The 19,283-nt window shown below is 45.5% G+C and overlaps 1 protein-coding gene across 2 annotated transcripts in view; it reads left to right on the top strand.

Moving 5' to 3' along the window:
- SPPL2B (signal peptide peptidase like 2B) overlaps nt 1–12,607 on the top strand; it is a 36,382-nt gene extending 23,775 nt beyond the window's left edge. Inside the window, exons 5-15 of one of the 2 annotated variants that reach the window (XM_075611653.1) lie at nt 1,077–1,216; nt 2,482–2,627; nt 2,808–2,904; nt 3,095–3,211; nt 3,617–3,698; nt 6,658–6,732; nt 7,051–7,113; nt 8,422–8,521; nt 9,486–9,563; nt 10,209–10,369; nt 11,829–12,607. In XM_075611653.1, coding sequence (XP_075467768.1) covers nt 1,077–1,216; nt 2,482–2,627; nt 2,808–2,904; nt 3,095–3,211; nt 3,617–3,698; nt 6,658–6,732; nt 7,051–7,113; nt 8,422–8,521; nt 9,486–9,563; nt 10,209–10,369; nt 11,829–12,062 — 1,293 coding nt within the window. In that variant the 3' untranslated portion in view covers nt 12,063–12,607. Of the gene's footprint in view, nt 1–1,076; nt 1,217–2,481; nt 2,628–2,807; nt 2,905–3,094; nt 3,212–3,616; nt 3,699–6,657; nt 6,733–7,050; nt 7,114–8,421; nt 8,522–9,485; nt 9,564–10,208; nt 10,437–11,828 lie in introns of both variants that reach the window. The other variant, XM_075611654.1, reaches the window with a different exon arrangement.
- The last annotated feature ends 6,676 nt before the right edge of the window (nt 12,608–19,283 follow it).

The raw sequence follows: 19,283 nt of genomic DNA, 5'->3' as shown, positions 1-19,283 counted from the left end.
CTTTTTAAGTCTTTCCTCTGTAGTGGTTGACATTATAGTGCCCATAATCGGGTATTCTGCCCTGTATTTTGTGGCCCACGTGCATGATTTAGCATTTTGACTATTCTAATTTACCTAAGTCATGAATTATTTTGGTTATTCCCCTGGTGTGCCAACCCTGTTTGCTTATCGTTTGTGTCACATGCAAAAATGCTAATTAAATCTTAAAGAGCACCAGTCCCAGTACAGGTTCCTGAGGTACTTCACGGGTAACATTTTCTCCCCCGGAATGCAATCCATTTCCCATTGTTCTGTTGCCTATCTTTCAATCAATGTCTTATCCATTCAACCACCCTAGAATCCAATCCCTAGCATTGCATATTGTTAGCAGTCTTCTGTGTGGGACAGTATCAAAGAACTTGCTAAAAAATGGGTATGCTACTTCTACTAACTACCCTGATCTTTACCCCTAGTCACCCAGTACAAAGAAATCTATTGGATTTGTTTCGCATGATTTTCCCGTCAGTACATTAGTGCTGCTTGATGTCTTGTAAATTCCTGGATTTTAGATATTCCACAATCCTTTAAATATTGTTTCCATTCATTTCCCTACTACTGACATCCAGTTCACTGACCTACACTAACTCGCCTCTACTCTACATCCACTTTTTTGAATTGGGACTACGTTTTTTTTTCCTTCTGTGAACTGCACCTGTTGAGATTTGACTGATTTTTAAATAGTTCTATTAATATTAAACGCACCCTAGGATACTGTTTTTAGTACACTTGGATGTATCCCGTGTGGCCTGTTGACTTGTCTACGTTCAGGTTTGCATTCCATTAGCACCCTCCACTCTGTAAATGGATTTGTATCCATTAAACGTCTTGAATACATTTAATAAAGAGACTTTGTGTGTGCGATGCCATTGAATGCTTCTTCCGTGATGTGGGTGTCTGCACGGCACACTGAACCTTGTATTCTGGGCGTGCCAATTGTAGTACGCGTTGGCTGGCTTGGCAGGGGAAAGACTGCATGCGCATCAGATTGTGACGGTTCACCATAAGTGTCTGACTCCCTTTTTGTGTTCTTGTATCAGACGTTTGGACGGTCAGTGAAGGTGGCCATGTACGCTCCCAACGAGCCCGTGCTGGACTACAACATGGTCATTATCTTCGTGATGGCCGTGGGGACAGTAGCTATCGGTGGCTACTGGGCAGGAAGCAGAGACGTGAAGAAGTAGGTATTGTTAAAATCCGCCTAGCAATATTGACTTCGGAAATTCATTTTTAAAATTCAGACCCATGTAGCAGATCGAAAAAAGAAAAAAAGTATCTAATCTGCTTCCTTAGGATTCAATCCCCTTTAAAGGGGCAATCCATCCTTGGACTAAAGTGAACCAATTCCAGTCACCTATTTAAGGGGGTTCATCTTGTTAATGAATGCATTATTATTTTTTAGGAGGGATTTTATTTCCTCTGCCTGTTTAAACATGTCATTCCCCATTTACATTTGTCTTTTTATAAGTGATTATCATTTAAAAGCGGCACTCAAGGTTGCATTACTTGTTTGCTTTGTTTATTTTATTTTTTTTGTTATAGGATTCAAGCATGGGGTCTCCGCAGCAGAACTGCGCTAATTTCAGCTCCGTGGTCCCCCTGCTTCCCGAGATACGTGCATCCACAGGGGGTGCCTCTTTCATGTTTAAATGTCCCTCATCACGCAGGCCAATAGGAAGCCATAAGTGATAAGGTCATGACTTCCAATTGGCCCGCAAGATGCTGGACATTTAAAGCCGCCATTGTTGGCCCCAACAGGACCCGTTGGAGCTGCTACCTCCAAAGATGCCGAAACCGCCAACCGTACTACAGCTCGTGCAGCAGAGGGTCCCAGAGCCGAAATTAACATAGTTAATTAACATAGTTCAATCCTAGAACTAAAATAAAGCAAGAAATACAACCTGGAGTGCTGCTTTAAAGTGGTTTTCCCACATAGCGAAGAAGGGGGGGGGGAAAGATTCCTTTAAATTCTAAGACTTGCACTTTTAATGAGATTGGGTAAAGTTTGTAAAATCCTTTTAAATCAATTGGTTACAACGGAAACACTACGTTTCCTAAATAATTGAAAAATATTTCTACTCATTTTAGTTTTTCTTTTTAAGTGACTTAGTTGGCTACATTTAACCCGTATATCATGTAACTGCCATTCGTTTACTTTGTTACTAGGAAGGACTGACCCTTTCATTTACTCTACGTGTGGATCAGTAGAGCGCAGTCTTGACATTTCTGATGGTGAAACTCCATTGAAGTGTTTGATGCCACTCATGCTATTAATGAGCGAGTCCTGGCAGATCTGTGTTCAGAAAGACTGAGCCAGGGTTTGCACTAAAAAACAACAAAAAAAAATGGGGTTTTTTAGTGTCCTCAGCAAGGCAATACTCTGCAAATACTCCTTTCACAATATTGTAGTATTTCTTTCCATAACTGTCTCTCTGTCTCTCTCAGACGGTACATGAAACACAAACGGGATGATGGGGCTGACAAAAAACACGATGATGAGACGGTAGACGTAACCCCGATCATGATCTGCGTCTTCGTTGTGATGTGCTGCACCATGCTGGTCCTCCTCTACTACTTCTATGATTATTTAGGTACAGAGATGATCCCCAAGGGTCTCTCACGAGATAGTGAGTGTGTGTGTGTGTGTGTGTGTGTGTGTGTGTGTGTGTGTGTGTGTGTGTGTGTGTGTGTGTGTGTGTGTGTGTGTGTGTGTGTGTGTTGAGCACACTTCACCCATTTTATGTCCGCCTTTCTCTCTGTCCTCCTTGCAGTGTATGCAATCATAGGGATATTCTGCTTGGCTGCATCCATCGGTCTGTACAGCTGCCTGTCACCATTTGTTCGCAGATTACCATATGGAAAATGCAGGTAAGAACGCTGTCCTATGCTGAGGGAGGGGCAATGAGGTAATCCAGTCTCTTCCGACACGAAGTGAATTTGATGTATTTTCAGTACTGAGGGTGTGCATGGCGCTCTCCTGCCGCCGCGGCGGCTCCAGTATGATGCTATGTGGCACTGCTGCTTTACCCTGGCCAAATAACCTTTTTTTGCCCATTAGGGTTCCAGATAACAACTTGCCATATTTCCACAAGCGACCGCAGGTCCGGACGCTGCTGTTGGCGGCTTTCTGCATTGGCGTCAGCATAACATGGGGAGTGTTCAGAAATGAAGACCAGTAAGTAACGCTATAAGGCAGGGAGGCTATCAGGGCAAAGGGGATTGAAAGCTGACCTTGGGATATACACGAGGGGATCCTAAACAGAGGACCCTCAGCAGGTGTGGCTGGCGGGTTAGGCAAGTTCTCTGCTTCCAGACTCTGTTTACTGCTAGGCACCAACTTGGTGCCTATAGATCAGGGGTGGCCAACTCCAGTCCTCAGGGGCCACCAACAGCTCGGGTTTTAAGGATATCCTTGCTTCAGCACAGGTGACTCAGTCGTTTACTGAGCCACCTGTGCTGAAGCAGGGATATCCTTAAAACCTGACCTGTTGGTGGCTGTGAGGGCTGGAGTTGGCCACCCCTGATCTATAGGTGCTCACTTTCAGTTCCAGCACACATTGTTACATCTTTCCTTTCTCAGGTGGGCTTGGGTTCTCCAAGACATCCTAGGAATTGCGTTCTGCCTTTACATGTTGAAAACCATCCGCCTTCCTACATTTAAGGTATGTTTTCACGGTACCGTGCAGTAGTCTGTTTTCACATCTCGTTTTTTTTCCCTTCCTCACCATTTTGTTAATTGTTTTATCCCTAAAAAAAATTAGCCCAAACATTAAATTAACCCTGCTGCTAATCCCCTTTTACTTAATGACAAAGTCTTATCCGAGAAGTTTAGGATATGACTGTGTCTCTGATAAGTCTCTATGAAGCCTGCATGGAAACCGGTGCTGTCTGCTGGGATTGGACAAGTGCAAATAAGCAACAGATGTTGCCATGTGGACACTTTACTGCAGGTTTTGGGCCTTTATGAACAAAAATACAATTGGACAGGGGGGAATTGGTTCATCTGCTTTAAAGTACATCCCACAGAGCTCGAACTTTCAAAGTCCTTTGAGGGGGGGAGGTATACTGCATCTTTTGATAGTTGTATAGTTTTTTTTATATAGCACTGACTGTGTGCACAGTGCTGTACATAGAATTTTGCAGCCACAGGGAGTCCCTGCACCAAAGAGTTTATACAGGCATACCCCGCTTTAACATACGCAATGGGACCTGAGCATGTATGTAAAGTGAAAATGTACTTAGTGAAGCACTACTTTTTTTCCACTTTACGATGCATGTACTGTACTGCAAACATCATATACATGCATAACTGATGTAAATAACGCATTTGTAACCAAAATAAATACAGTAGGCTTTATAGAAAGAAAATCTTTAATGTCAGCTGATTTTTTTTCTTACTAGTGCTGACAGATGCAAAATGGATGAACAGAAAATTATGTAAAAATTGTCAATTACCCCACTCACTCAATCCCCCCCACAAAATACATACCAAAACCCCCCACCCCTCTAAATACATGTAACCCCACTCCGCAATACATAATAAAAATACCCGCTCCCGCCTATACATTTTTAAAAGACCCCCACCGCCTCAATACATTTTTAAAAGATCCCCCCTCCCCCCCATACAAAAATCGGGTCGCACGGGTAAAATCATCACATCTCCTCCAACACCCCTCATATCACCACCCTGCGTCTCCCATATATCACCCCCCCTGCATGTCCCGCACATCACCCCCCCCCCCCCGCATGTCCCTCACATCACCCCCCCTGCATGTCCCTCACATCATCCCCCCCCTGTATGTCCCTCACATCATCCCCCCCTGTATGTCCCTCACATCATCCCCCCCCTGTATGTCCCTCACATCATCCCCCCCTGTATGTCCCTCACATCATCCCCCCCCTGTATGTCCCTCACATCATCCCCCCCCTGCATGTCCCTCACATCATCCCCCCCCTGCATGTCCCTCACATCATCCCCCCCCTGCATGTCCCTCACATCATCCCCCCCTGTATGTCCCTCACATCATCCCCCCCCCTGCATGTCCCTCACATCATCCCCCCCCTGCATGTCCCTCACATCATCCCCCCCTGCATGTCCCTCACATCATCCCCCCCGCATGTCCCTCACATCACCCCCCTGCATGTCCCTCACATCACCCCCCCCCCGCATGTCCTTCACATCACCCCCCCCCCTGCATGTCCTTCACATCACCCCCCTCCCTGCAAGTCCCTCACATCATCCCCTCCCGCATGTCCTTCACATCACCCCCTCCCTGCATGTCCCTCACATCACCCCCCTCCCTGCATGTCCCTCACATCACCCCCCTCCCTGCATGTCCCTCACATCACCCCCCCATGTCCCTCACATCAACCCCCCCATGTCCCTCCTTCCTTTCTTCCCCTACCTGAAGCAGCGTGCAGGTTGCGGGCGGCAGTAAGCGGAGGCTCTGAGCGGGCTCGGGGGGGGGGGGGGGGGTGATCGGAAGAGCCAGGCTGGGTGGTGGGTGATCAGAAGAGCCAGTGGGGGTGGGGTGAACGGAAGAGCCAGGGGGGGTGGGGGGTGATCGAAAGAGCCCAGGGGGGGTGGGGGGGATGATGGAAAGAGCCAGGGGGGTGGGGGGGGGGTGATGGAAAGAGCCTGGGGGGGTGGGGGGGTGATGGAAAGAGCCAGGGGAGGTGGGGTGATGGAAAGAGCCAGGGGGGGTGGAGGGGGGGTGATCGGAAAGAGCCAGGGGGGGTGGGGGGGTGATCGGAAAGAGCCAGGGGGGGTGGGGGGTGATCGGAAAGAGCCAGGGGGGGTGTGATCGGAAAGAGCCAGGGGGGGTGGGGGGGGGGTGATCGGAAAGAGCCAGGGGGGGGTGGGGGGGGTGATCGGAAGAGCCAGGGAGGTGATTTGAAGAGCCGGGGGAGGTGGGGGGTGTTCGGAAGAGCCGGGGATAGGAAGAGCCAGGAGGAAGCTGGGGAACTGAAGAGCTAGGGGAGCCGGGTAAAGGAAGCGCCGGGGAGAGGAAGAGAGGGCACACCGCCGCAGCATGCGCACGCTGCCCCCTGGTGTCCGTACTCGTGAAGCATGTGTACGTACACAGGGGGTAAGGTGCAATTTAAAAAAAATGTACGTACTTGTGAGTGTACGTAAAACGAGTGTACTTAAAACGGGGTATGCCTGTAATCTTATTTTGGTGCTTGAGGCAGAGAGAGCTAAAGGACCATATTTAATAAGAAGTCTTCTGGAAGACTCCTTACAGCCTATTCAAGTGAAAGGTGTCTTAAGGCAGAAGATTTGGTAAATAGGGGAAAAGTGGCTTTCCCAAGGAGCGTTTACCCTGAGATTTGAACAGTTTACTCCCCTTTAAGGCAATGACAAAGCAGTGACCTTACACTGATCTACACTAGGTTGTCCCAAATCGGAACCTGCACAGTGAAGGATCAGGAGGTGAGCTAATTCCTTAGAGTCCTGTCTAATTTCCCAGATATCATTTTAGTTGCTCTTAAATTGACTGTAAAGTATTGCGGTGCCCCCTTAAGTGGAGGCATGTTTTAAAAGATAAAAATAAATGATGCTTAAAACTGGAACAGCCGCCTTGTGGTGCGTTAATCTGCACTCTCTCTCTCCTTTCCCAGGGCTGCACTTTACTCCTGCTCGTTTTGTTCATCTACGACGTCTTTTTCGTCTTTATCACGCCATTTCTTACAAAGGTACGTGTCTAGCATGTCAGAAACTCCCCCACACCCAACCTTTTAATGAAAGAAGGCAAGGGTTGGATGGACAGTGGTCAAAGTGTGAAAATACTAGATGGGCACAAAGTACTGTGGGTGTAGAAGCATATAATGGTACCCTGTAGTAGCTTCAAAATTTAACCACTGGTCCCAAAGACAAAACAATTTGTTTTCAGGGATACCTACGTTTGGGACAGTCTGCCCTAATGACATTACTAGTGTAAAACAAAACCGTAGTAGCTGTATGCATCTCCTTTGACTTCCCTTGACTTTTGATACTTTGCATTTGACCTACAGAGCGGGGAAAGTATCATGGTGGAGGTCGCTGCTGGCCCATCTGACTCTCTTACTCACGAAAAGGTAGGAGGGTGCTCTGAAATGCCCATTGTTGAGCGCATTCACTTTCTGATTTCCCCCTCCCAAACCTGTCCATAAATGTAAACCTCCTGCTGTCTACAGCACTAACTTTTTTTTATTGGAAGGGGCGTGTTCATTTATTTATTTTTTATTATTTTTTTCCTGCTCACTGTTTTTGAACTGTGTTTTATTCCTAAAAAAATTAGCCCACATGAAAATATCTGCTAAGCATGTCTCACTTGGTAACATTAGTAGACTTCAAAGAATGTTATCAGAGGAACGCTGCATCCGACAGATTCACTAATGGGCCTTTCTGATGTCTGCATGGAAAACAGCTCTGTGCTGCCGGCTGGGGCTGCAGGAGTTGCCATGTGAACCTTTTACTGCAGGCTCTGCGTGGTGTAGGACGTTTGGCAGCGGCCTTTTGGCCACGACCAGACCACCCGTGGTGCTCTGCCTCCACCACAACTCGCCGCCAGACACCTCACCTCTTGAAATTTGGCATCACGTCACTGTCTCGCTCACCCGGAGTTCCTGCGCGCCATCTTTTAAATGTCCCATGCGTAAAGATGATGCATGGGGCCGGGTCGCGGAACTCGGACTAGCGGCCATCCGGGACATTGACATGGCCGGCACGACGTGGGACATTTAAAGATGACGTATGGGTCGCGGCCAAATGTGAAGCAGTGAGGTGGCCGACGGTGTGTTGTGGCGGCGAAGCGCCATGGGCAGTTTGGTCGTGGCCAAATGTCCAGTTCCAGGCTCGGGGCCTTTTAAAATAAAAATGAACATAAAAAAATACACAGCATAGTTCGGCTAAGCTATTGATTCTTAGTCTGAAGTCATTGTTAGAATACGCACAAGGGCATCCTACATCTGGGAAAAGCCAGGGATTTTATAGGAGGGGGAGGTTACAGAGGTCCTGCGCTCTTCCCCAAAGCATTTTAAATGAAATACCAGGAAGGGCGCAAGGCCTCTACCTCGCTTACCTGCTCTCCGACGGCACCGAGTGACGTTGGATACCAGGTTGGGTTTGTAAACTCTCCGGGGGAAGGGATTTCCTTTCCTATTGTCTTATTTTGTTTGCATTTATTGTATTATAATTTCCTGTACTGTCTTTATAAAGTGCTGAGTAAGTACATTGTGGGTGCTATATAAATAGACATACATACTCAGTTTGTGTTGGTTAGTGTTCTCTTCGCTCAAGTGTAAACAGACCTTGGTCAGCAGTCTCAATCATTTACGTCAGTGGGCATTTAACAATCAGTAATGGTTATCAAACTCGTGAATAGAGTTCTCTCTTTCTTCTAGCTTCCAATGGTTTTGAAGGTACCACGATTAAACTCCTCACCCCTGGCTCTCTGTGACAGGCCCTTCTCTCTCCTTGGGTTTGGGGACATCTTGGTGCCAGGTATGGACAAAGTTATCTTTGTGCCACAGCACATGTATGTTTCGGCAAAACTTGGTCCTTATATCTGAATGTTTCCAGGTAATAACTTTGTTTATTTAATACATCAAGGAAGGACTAAATATCAAATAATCTAGCTAAATCATCCAGACAATGGTCCTTATGGTTTGCCGGTTTGCAGCCATAAGTAACATCACCAAAGTGGCAACTGTATTTTTAATTGTTTGACTTCAATATGCTTTAAAAGATAGTTGATGGGATTCCTGGACGATACAGTTGCTCTGCTTCATTGTGCGGTCCTCAGTTGTAGGAATGCCACGGGTGAGAAGCCCTCTTAAAACATCGGAGGTGTGTTCTATCAGCCTATTTCTGTTAAATACCCCTCAGTTTATTCGATCATCAGTGTTGCATTTGGCAAAGTTGTTTAGCACTGTAAGTTCGATTTTCTCTAGGATGATGAAGATGTATGTGGGTGCATGCTGGGCTTTACAAGGGATGGGGGAATTGCCCTGTAGGCAACCATCTTTTAAAGGTGCAGTTTGCCCCTACTCTATATATCGATTCTTGCCAAAAACTTAGCGCCCATGCATCCCATCCAGATGCAACTAAATGGGGTTTTAAATCTCCCATGTCATGCGCATCAATCAAAAGCCACATCATCTGTCATGGCTTCCTTATTGCCCAGCTTGATGAGGGAGATTTAAATACAAGGAAGTATGGCCGGCATCTTTTCCAGTATGTATCTTGGGAACAAGAGGTCCCGGAGCCAACATTAATGCGATTTGACTCCGGACACCCCTTGGTTTCCACCCGGGGGGTTGGGGAGAGGAGTGTGTTAGAGGGAGGTTACTACTCAATGTGGATAAGAAGCAGCAGACTTGCTTGGATACATCTATGTGTTTGTGTACATGTTTATCAGGTTTTACAATGATGTCCTATATATTGCCTCTCGGTGTTCCTTCCTCAGGCTTGCTGGTTGCTTACTGTCATAGATTTGACATTCAGATGCAGTCATCCAGGATCTATTTTGTAGCCTGCACTATAGGTAAGTGTCAGTGTTACCAAGTAGTGACTACATGGTCTATGAACTCCTAATTTATTGTGATGTGTAAAATGTGATGTGTAAAAAGTCTGTGAGTTGATCTACCTCAGTGGTCCTTCTTATAGGGAGCAGTGACATCTTTAATTTGTGGCCACTGATGACTGCAATGGGGGCATGTAGACTTATGGCATATGTAGGCTGCCCCTCCTTCTGCTGGTGCTGGGTTACAGGAAAGTTTAATGATCCATGACATCGTCCACCCTTCCCCCACACACACAGTGGCAGAGTGACATACGGGTATCGGGGACCTATGATCCGTTAATTCTGTAACTACAACCAAAAGGTTATAGTAACATGGACAGACTTATCCTATGGCCTACGGAGTCTGTTCTACACCGTGACAGCCAGAAGGGACAAATAAGCTATAGCATCCTGTTCTATGACCAGTTGCAGGTGACTCAAACAGAAGATGCCTATGACCCATTATGCCTGTACCTTTCACCCCAGAGTAACACAGATAGAAGGGGTCTGTTGATTGTCACGTTTGCTTTTTCAATGCAGAAAAGTGTGAGCTCTTTTTGTAACTGGGATTTATTGTTTGTCTCTCTCCCTCCCTCTCTTGCTTTCTCACTCCCCTCTCCCTCCCAGCTTATGGAATAGGTCTCCTGGTGACTTTTGTAGCACTGGCCCTAATGCAAATGGGTCAACCCGCTCTGCTCTACCTAGTTCCCTGCACCCTCCTCACCAGCCTGGCAGTAGCCCTCTGGCGCAAGGAGCTGACCATGTTCTGGACGGGCAGCGGCTTTGTGGTGAATACCAGTTTGATATGACTGTCTCCGAGAAATACTAATATTTTAAACCCTAACTCAGATTAAAGTTGAGTAAACCCTTGCAGTAATTACCAAAGGGGATAATGTTATATATTTTATGTGTTGTGTAAATTCTCCAAACTAACTATTTTGAAACCGTTATGTTGTGTTTTATCCTTGCATATAAACAAAGATAGTGGTGTTAATCCAGGCACATGTATAGAAGAAAATGTATCAGCCCTTCTGTTGTGATGGCTTCTCATTAGATGACCGAGAAGATTAGTTCCTTAAAGCTTGTCAGCAAACTCTAGTTCATTACAACAAGAGATACCCAAATCTCTCTTATCCAGATGAGTGACAAATGGGACACCTTGCTATCTTTTGAAAAAATAGATGATAACCCTGGCATCTTTTGACCTATGGATTGGCAATAGGACCGTTGCATCTCTTGATTGAGGGATGGGACTTGTGTCACCTTGGCATCTTAGTCAGATAAACGATGAGCAATACGTAATCTTGTCCTGGAATGGGCCATAAGTCCCCTTGGTATCTCTTGACCTGGGATGAACCATAGGTCATTTTGATATATCGTTACCTTTTATTAGTACCTAATATCTTCACTTAATGATGCGCCAAACGTCACCTTATGTATCTCCGGTAAGGACATACCAATTGGTCACCTTGTCCTCTTGACCTAATCGACAGAAAATATTAGCGCCAATCAGGTTGTTGATAAACCAGGAAAATGCACTGAAGCGGTATTGCACACAAGTTCTGAGATATTTCCTTCTATATACAGCAGCAAATGATTTCATGAATATGAGTGCACTGCAGTATAAAATGCATTTGGCAAAGGTTTATATGCAATTTCCTTTATGCTGAGGGAGTTTCAGACACTGGGGTTGTATATTGATGTAGAGTATTCTAGTGCAGTGCATACGGTTTAATTTCAAGATACAGGGTTTCCCAATAAAGATGAACTGCTTTAAATCAGACACTGCAAGTTCTATAGTGCACCTGAAGCAACAGGTTTGGTTAGTAACTGGTGTATGTGTGTTGGCATTTACACTGCTGTGTGAGTTCTCTTTCCACTACTCCCATTTATTAAAGCTCGGAACCTTCAGTTAACAAGGTAAACAGGAGAACAATGACAGACTTTGAGTATGTGTAAATGATTTTAAACTTCTTATAAATGTGCATAGACATTCTACACCGTGACATCTTCTATTTGTGTGTGTCCTCAAAACAAGACCTTCCTCAGAGTGGTGCAGAAACATGGACAGTACAAGTGACATAAATACCCCCAAAACCAGAAGTGCAGGCAAATGATTTAATATTTATTGTAAATGTACATAGACATGATACACCGTAACATCGTGTGTATGCACGCATTGTTTGTTTGTTTGTATGTATCTATCTATATAATGTGTGTGTGTGTATATATTCCTCTCTACCTTAGCAAAAAGACATACCTCACCCTCCTCTGGTGATTGGCCCCAGCTGCCCTGAGCCCTGTGGGGGACAAAACACTGAGGAAGAGGAGCAAGCGGCAGAACCAGAAAACAACCAAGATGCCAGGGACACATCAGATCCCGCAGGACAAACCGAGCTACCAGCTACCTCACCGTTGAAGAGTGAAGTGCCAACCAGCCCAAAGCAGAGTGGCCAGCAACAAAACAAGCCAAAAGAATGAGTTAGCTGCAATTTAACCTCTTCCGTGCCAGACCATTGCCAGCTCCTCTGGCACCAAGGAGGTTAAGAAGAAAGCCCCGTTTTTGCACGTGTATGTGCAGACTGCGTAACTTTACCCGGGACTTTTATCCACATACTTCAATTAAAGTGACTTTCTCTGCCTCGGGAGAAATAAAATAAATTGTTAGCGATCCTATTTAGAAAACTTGGTGCTTTAAAAAAAAAAAAAAAAAATGTTTAAAAAATAATTCTATATACGGACTTCAGCGATAAAATGTAGTGGAAGCCTTTAATATTTTCTTTTTCTGTTCTGTAATATATCAGGACAGAACAGTGTATGTGAGTGTGTGTATAATACAGTATACACACAGTGTACACACAGTGTGTGTATAATAATATATATATTTTTTATTATACCCACACTGTGGCTGTTGTACTTTATTATGATTATTCTTTTTTTAATTATTGTAACATTGCCTTGGAGAGACGCCAGCTATGTCGGTTGCAAGAGGCGAAGTGTCTGAATAAAGGCAGTCATTTATTTTTTCTCCCTTTCTTTATATTCTTTCTGTGTTCATCTTGAATTGGATGTAAACCCTTTTTTCTGCCTGAGGGAGCCTGGAGCACCTTGCAAGATCCCCTCCTGCAGTGAAAAGGTTAAAGGCGCAGTCCTGACCTGCGCAGAAGTCAGCTAAGGACCGTGACCGTCTTATTGGTTAAATAGAGATGCCCGACACCTATTTCTATTTTTGTCTTTTTTTTTTTTATTCTTAAAACGTAACGTTTCAATGGTAAACCAAGGCTTGAGGGTTTTACAATATTTAGACGCTGGGACTAAAACAGGCACTGGCACTCACGCCTGGGACTAAAACTAACTGGGGCCTCCCTACCCACCTTTTATACCCCATGGCACATCATGGATACAGAGAGGAAGGGTCCATAGCAGGTGCCTCCAATATTATTTGGCCCCCTGATTGGTAGTTTAACTGACACATAAGTTTTCTTACATGAAAGAGTTACATGAAACTTGCAACATAAGGCTTAACCTTTATTAAAAGCAGCCAAAGCTACCCTTGCAATCACTCCTCCCCCCTTAAGTGCAGAGCTCTGGGCTAGCAACCCCAATGGGTTGATCGCTCTGGGGGTAGCAACCCCAAGATTGACGCTAGAAGGTCTGAGCTTAGCCGGCCCCTGATTGTCCGGCAGGGAAAGTCCATCGGCATTGCTGTGCTCACTTCCCTTCTTGTGATGTACGGTGAAGTCATACTCCTGTAGGGTCAAACTCCACCGCAGCAGCTTGGCATTATCAGCTGAGACCCACTGCAACTAGCGCAGGGGATTGTGGTCCGTAATTACTGGCTGTACACATGTCTGGAGATTCCAGAGAGCCCATACTATGGGCAAGCAATACTTCCCAATTGTAGCATAAGCAACCTCCCAATCTAGTATCTTGCGGCTCAGGTACACGATTTGGTATTCAACCCCATCGGCACCCACCTGACTCAACACTGATGCCAAAGTTAGAAGCATCGGTCTGAATCAGGAACCGCTTGTTACTGTTGGTAGCTGGCACGATCGGAGCGTTTGACAGGGCAGCCTTGAGAGCGGAGAAAGTACTCTCACAATCTGGAGACCAGATTACCGTGCAAGGGAGTTGATTATTTTTACTATTTTTTACACATTTTACTATTTATGCAGTAAGACCCGGCGGTCCCTTAAAATGCTAGCACTTGTTTCTGGGTCTTGGAAAAAGGCCACCCAACAATAGCTTCCACCTTGGCGGACTCAAGCTTCAGATGCCCCCACCTACCCAGTGCCTGAGGTATATAACCTCTGTCAAACCAATTTGGCACTTGGCTGGCTTTAGCGTGAGCCTGGCCTCCTCGATGCGGGCTAGGACCGCAGCTTCAAGGGTTTGGTGGTCATCCCAGGAGTTACTAAAAACTACCAGGTCGTCCAAGTACGCCCGTTATTCCCTCCAGCAGGCGATTGACCAGATGCTGGAAGGTAGCTGGCGCGTACTTCACCCCAAATGGCATGACTGAAAATTCGTACAAGTCACTCAGGGTGATGAAAGCTGACTTCGGCTGCTGCTCCTGGGCCAATGGGATCTACCAGTACCCCCGATTCAGATCCATGGTGGTCAGATACCTTGCCCTGGCGGGCTCGGCTAACAGTTCATCCATCTAGGACATGGATATGCATGTGACACGGTCTGGGCATTTAACTGCCAGTAGTCCACGCAGAACGGGGTGGTTCTGTCCCTTTTGGGGACAAGGACTACCGGCGAGGCCCAGGAACTCTGCAATGCAACCTGGAGATCACCTCCATCTCCAACATCTCTGCAATCTCCTTCAGGCTCCACTTTACCTCCACAGACAATCGATACATGGACTTACAGAGGGGCTTCTGATCACCAGTATTGACAGGATGATCAGTGAGGTGAGTCCATCCAGGCTTGTCCATGAACAGACACCCTTATCTTCCTGACAACTCTCGCGGTTGCTCCCGTTGGGGAGTCACAAGCTGGGACCCGATCCCCATGTCCTCCACAAAGCCTCCCTGCCTAGCCTGCCCTAGGAGATTGGGCAGAGCTCTGCTCGCCATATCTCCTGATGGTCGGATACACACTGCCATCATCACCACTGTCCGACATCGGTGTAGTCTTGTCCGTACGTTGACTAAGCTAGAGAATGGTAAAGGGCGTGTGTCAGAGTACCGAAGCAGTCGTAACTGAGTTCTGTGGTCTTCAAAAGGAGGCCTTACTCAGGACAGATTCCCAGAAGAATATCGTTGCTGAACCTAGCGATTCCACTGCTGCCACCTGAAAATAGCCTGTCACAGGAGACCAGGACAAATACACCAGGGATCAACTCGCCAGACAGAGTAAATAAAAATGAATTTATTGGAAAATGTCACATACACTCCCAACTGGGTAACATGAGCACTCTACAGGCCTAGGTGCGGGGACCTCCATTTTCCTCATTCTACCCCCATGCAGTGTCGAACTGGACTGGACTGGCCTTGGACCAGACTGGACTCATGCCTGGAACCCTCATTGGAATTAAAACAGGTACTGGGACTAAAGCCAACTGGGGCTGTCATGGGAGACCAGAACTATCACACCAGGGATCAATTCGCCAGACAAACACAGAGTTTATAAAAATTAATTGGAAAAAAAAATATCCACAATTATTTACAGCAAAACCACACACACTTGCAACTGAGAAACTGGGGCTACTCTATAAATGTAGGTGCGGGGACCACCCTAAAGAGATTTCCCCTGTTCTTTCTTCCTGTAGGGTCCCATGCAACTTCTCCCAGTTACAGCTTCTTTCTGGCTGCCTCAGCTAAAGAACTCTGAACTGACAGCTAAAGCTGAGCTGATCGTATCTGATCTAGCTAAGGGTCTCCCTCCCCCCAGGTGTTTGCAATATGACCCAGCCCCTGACTGGTGGATAGAAATGCAACAACAAACAGTTACATGCAAAGAGTTACTTGTAAAGATCACAGACCACTTTGCAACATTCCAGCTGAACATAACATTAACCCCTGGTTCCTGATAAGTGCTGGAACCAGGCTTACGATACAGATATATACATACATAATAGAGATGTATTACTGACAGGAAATGGCAGTCTTGACCTTTATTAAAAGCAGTCACATTTACCCTTACCGTTACAGAGGCCTCCCTCCCCAACTTTTATACCCCATGGCACATCATGGATACACATAGGGAGGGTACAGATGCCTCCAATATTCCTTGGACCCCTGATTGATGGGTTAACTGCAACATAAGTTTCGTTAAATGAAAGAGTTACATGAAACTTGCAACCTTTCCTCCTGAACACTGTTATTCACTGGTCCCTGACCCAGGCTACACAACACAAAGATATATACAACACAGATATATTGTTGACTGGTAGGGGTAATGGCGGACTTAAAAGCAACCAAATCTACCCCTACCATCACATCCACATTCTGCCATGCTTCACATGGGTGGATTATGTCTTTCTGGGGTTGAGCGGCGCGTCATGATGCGATTCCCATTGTCGCGGGTGGGGCGTGATGACTCCATACGTATCATTGCGCTGGTAGGCGGGCTAGCACATGGGGGAGATCCTTCCACAGTTGTCAGGTGCTGCGTTTTTTTGTTTTATTTTAAAAGGCCTTGAGCCTAACATGTTCACATGGCAACTCCTACCGTTTACTCTGGCAGGCAGCACAGAGCTGTTTTCAAAGCAGATGACTTATTGGAGAATCTGTCTTATCATGAGCTTTTTTTTTTATTAATGGTATATGTCAGGACTCTTCAACCAGTTCTCCAGATCAGAAAACATTTAGGAGTGGTAGGGCCACAAGTTTATTACAATGTAATTTTAGATGCATTGAAATACTTGAAAGTGATTAAATTTCAAAATGTTGCCAGCATTTATAACGTGTGTACCATATATATTTACATTAGTCCAAGGGCCACATCAAGGCACTTGGGCCGCCAGTTGGAGGGCTATGGTCTATGTAGTCAAATATCACCAATTATGAGGGCCTTGGCAACCATTTTAATTTAGATTTGGAGCTCTTTTAGGAATAAACGCACTGTTTTCCTGCTCACTGATTTTTAAATGGAGGAGAAAACAGACACTATTCTACAAGATTTTAAAACCTGAATGAATGGGGGACTGCATCTCTACCCGTGTCTGTCAGTAGTTCCCTTTGGTTCCTTAAGGAGTTTACAGATGCATTAAATCTGAACCCCTTCAGTGTACACCTGTGTCGCCCCAAAGCCGGACACCTGATGGGGTTCCCCAAGAACTACTCTCCTCTGCACAGGACCAGCATGTTAAGGGTTAACATTTGCTTGTACTATGTTGAACATCAACCCCACCCACTGGAATGTTAATGAGCCAAGAGGACAAAGGACTCTGAATTCACAGCTGCCCCTTCAGTGTACATCTGTGTCGCCTCAAAGGCAGGCAGTTAAAGGGTGTGAGCCGTTTGTTGATGTTACCACACAAATAAGAGACATGAGCCTCCAAAGAAGGTGCTACAAAGACCCTGGACTATAGTAATAAGGCAGGAGAGACAATAATAAACCCTTGAATGAAGCAGGTGTCGAGAATCCGTGAAACGGACTGAGGCTGCTGCAGGAGATATATGCAAATGATCCACAAATTGAAGGGACAGACTGATGAACGGGAAAAGTCGGCAGCCCCACAACGTGGCCCCGCCAGCAGAACCCGACATCAGAATGAACCCCTAGTGAAAATATAAAAAAGTCCAATCCTGATAGAACACAGCAAATTTTCAACTGTCAAAAATAATTAAAAGTACTCACGGAGCTGTGATACCGGGTATGTACATCTCGGCATCCAGGCGGGCTTCCTTCTTGTGATGAAATGTCAAATGAAGAAGAAAAAAGGAGCACAGCAAAAGAGAACTAGAGGCACAAATAAAAAAATTAACAAAGTTTAGTTGAGGCATAACAGCCTAGAAAGTTTAAACAAAGGAAATCTCTAACGCGTTCCCCGCCGTGATGGCGCTTTATCAAAGAGTGATTCTTTCAGCCAAATGGGGTCTCTTGATAGGAACTCCCCCACCGGAAGAACCGCAAAACATTCTCCCAGGTAATCAACCCACTGGGAAAAGTACATTTCAGATATGCTGGAACGCCTTTGATAAAGCGGCAGAAAACTTTTTAGAGGTTCCCTTTTTTTTATTTATTTTTTTTACATTTTCTTAGGCTGTTATGTCTCAATAAAACTTTGTTCATTTTTCTATTTTTGCCTCCAGTTCTCTCTTTTGCTGTGCTCCTTTTTTCTTCTTCATTTGTTTGTTAATGTTAAAGCTTCTCTATTTCAATCTGAATATCACCAGCCCTTTTATCTCCTATACCCAATTTTCCAACTCTCTCTGTCCATGAAATGTCTGAAATGACTGAATAACCTCTGTTCTTTTAATGTAACCATGTATTGTTATAACTCTGTGCCCAGGACATACTTGGAAACGAGAGGTAACTCTCAATGTATTTATTATTCCTGGTAAAACATTTTTATAAATACATTTGAATGGAAGATGCCATTCTTAGGCCTGGGACATAGTGGTTTGCCGAGCGCGGAGGCGCGCTGAGGCTCAGGGAAAGCACCGCTTTCCCTGGCCTTACACGTCCGTGGGCGTGTCGGGGGCGGGTCTGGGGGCGGGCCAGTGACGTCACGGAGCTGGTTCGCCCTCATTGGGCGAACCGCTCACGTGACCGGCCCTGCGCTCCCGCAAGCAGGAAAATCTGAAGACTCGGTGAGACACGCTTCCCCAAGCGTGCGGACGCGTGCGCGAGCCCCTGCTAAAGCCGCTCTCATTTCGGCTGCAGGGGCTCAGTGCCGAGCAGCAGCACATGTCCGAGGCCTTATGCATTAGAAATTGCTGCAAATGTCCACTGTGTGGCAGTAGAGAAGCTGTGTTCTTATGGAACGTTTGCTATCATTCGTCCAACCCATGTTGACACTACTAAAACAAATTCTCTGTAGTCACTTGCTTGGTAAGACCTGAGCCCTATTTAAAGCACCAACTCTACATTCCGCCCTCTTCTCCCCCCCCCCTCCCCTTCATATATATAAAGCATGTGGCAATGTATAATTCTACATCCTTATCTAAGCTGGCAATCCTGTTATAAATCTGTAAAAATTCTAATTGTGTGCCATTATGGCTGCTTCAGTCAGTGTAACTCAGCAGCTACAAGGTATCCTTCAATTACAGGCAGTCCTCGTTTTACAACGAATGGCTTATCCAACGCTATGCAATGCATACCTATATTCATTTTTACAACGCCAAAACGGCTTATCCAACACTCTTACGACGCTTTGCAAAGTTGTTTGTGTATATAATATATATTATACTATATAATATGTTATATTTTTATATTATATATATAATACAGTATATACACTATATAATTTGTGTATGCTGCATATCTTATTGTCTGCGTAAAATATTTGGTGTATTTTAGCATTAAAAATGCCTTCAGGAACGGAACCTTTCATTTAAACAGTGTTTCTATGGGAAAACGTGTTTCGCTTTACAACGTTTCGCTATCCAACGCCATTTTGAGTAACGCATTGTGTCGGATAACCGAGGACTGCCTGTACTAAGGTAACATTGTTACAGTTTGCAGGTCAAACTGCTGGGAGTATTGGCAACAAATTATCCCAAACAGGACAGTGTTGTAAAG

The sequence above is a fragment of the Ascaphus truei genome, chromosome 8 (genome assembly GCF_040206685.1).
Source record: "Ascaphus truei isolate aAscTru1 chromosome 8, aAscTru1.hap1, whole genome shotgun sequence".
In the NCBI taxonomy this organism is placed as follows: Eukaryota; Metazoa; Chordata; class Amphibia; order Anura; family Ascaphidae; genus Ascaphus; species Ascaphus truei.
This window is presented reverse-complemented; position numbering and strand designations above follow the sequence as displayed.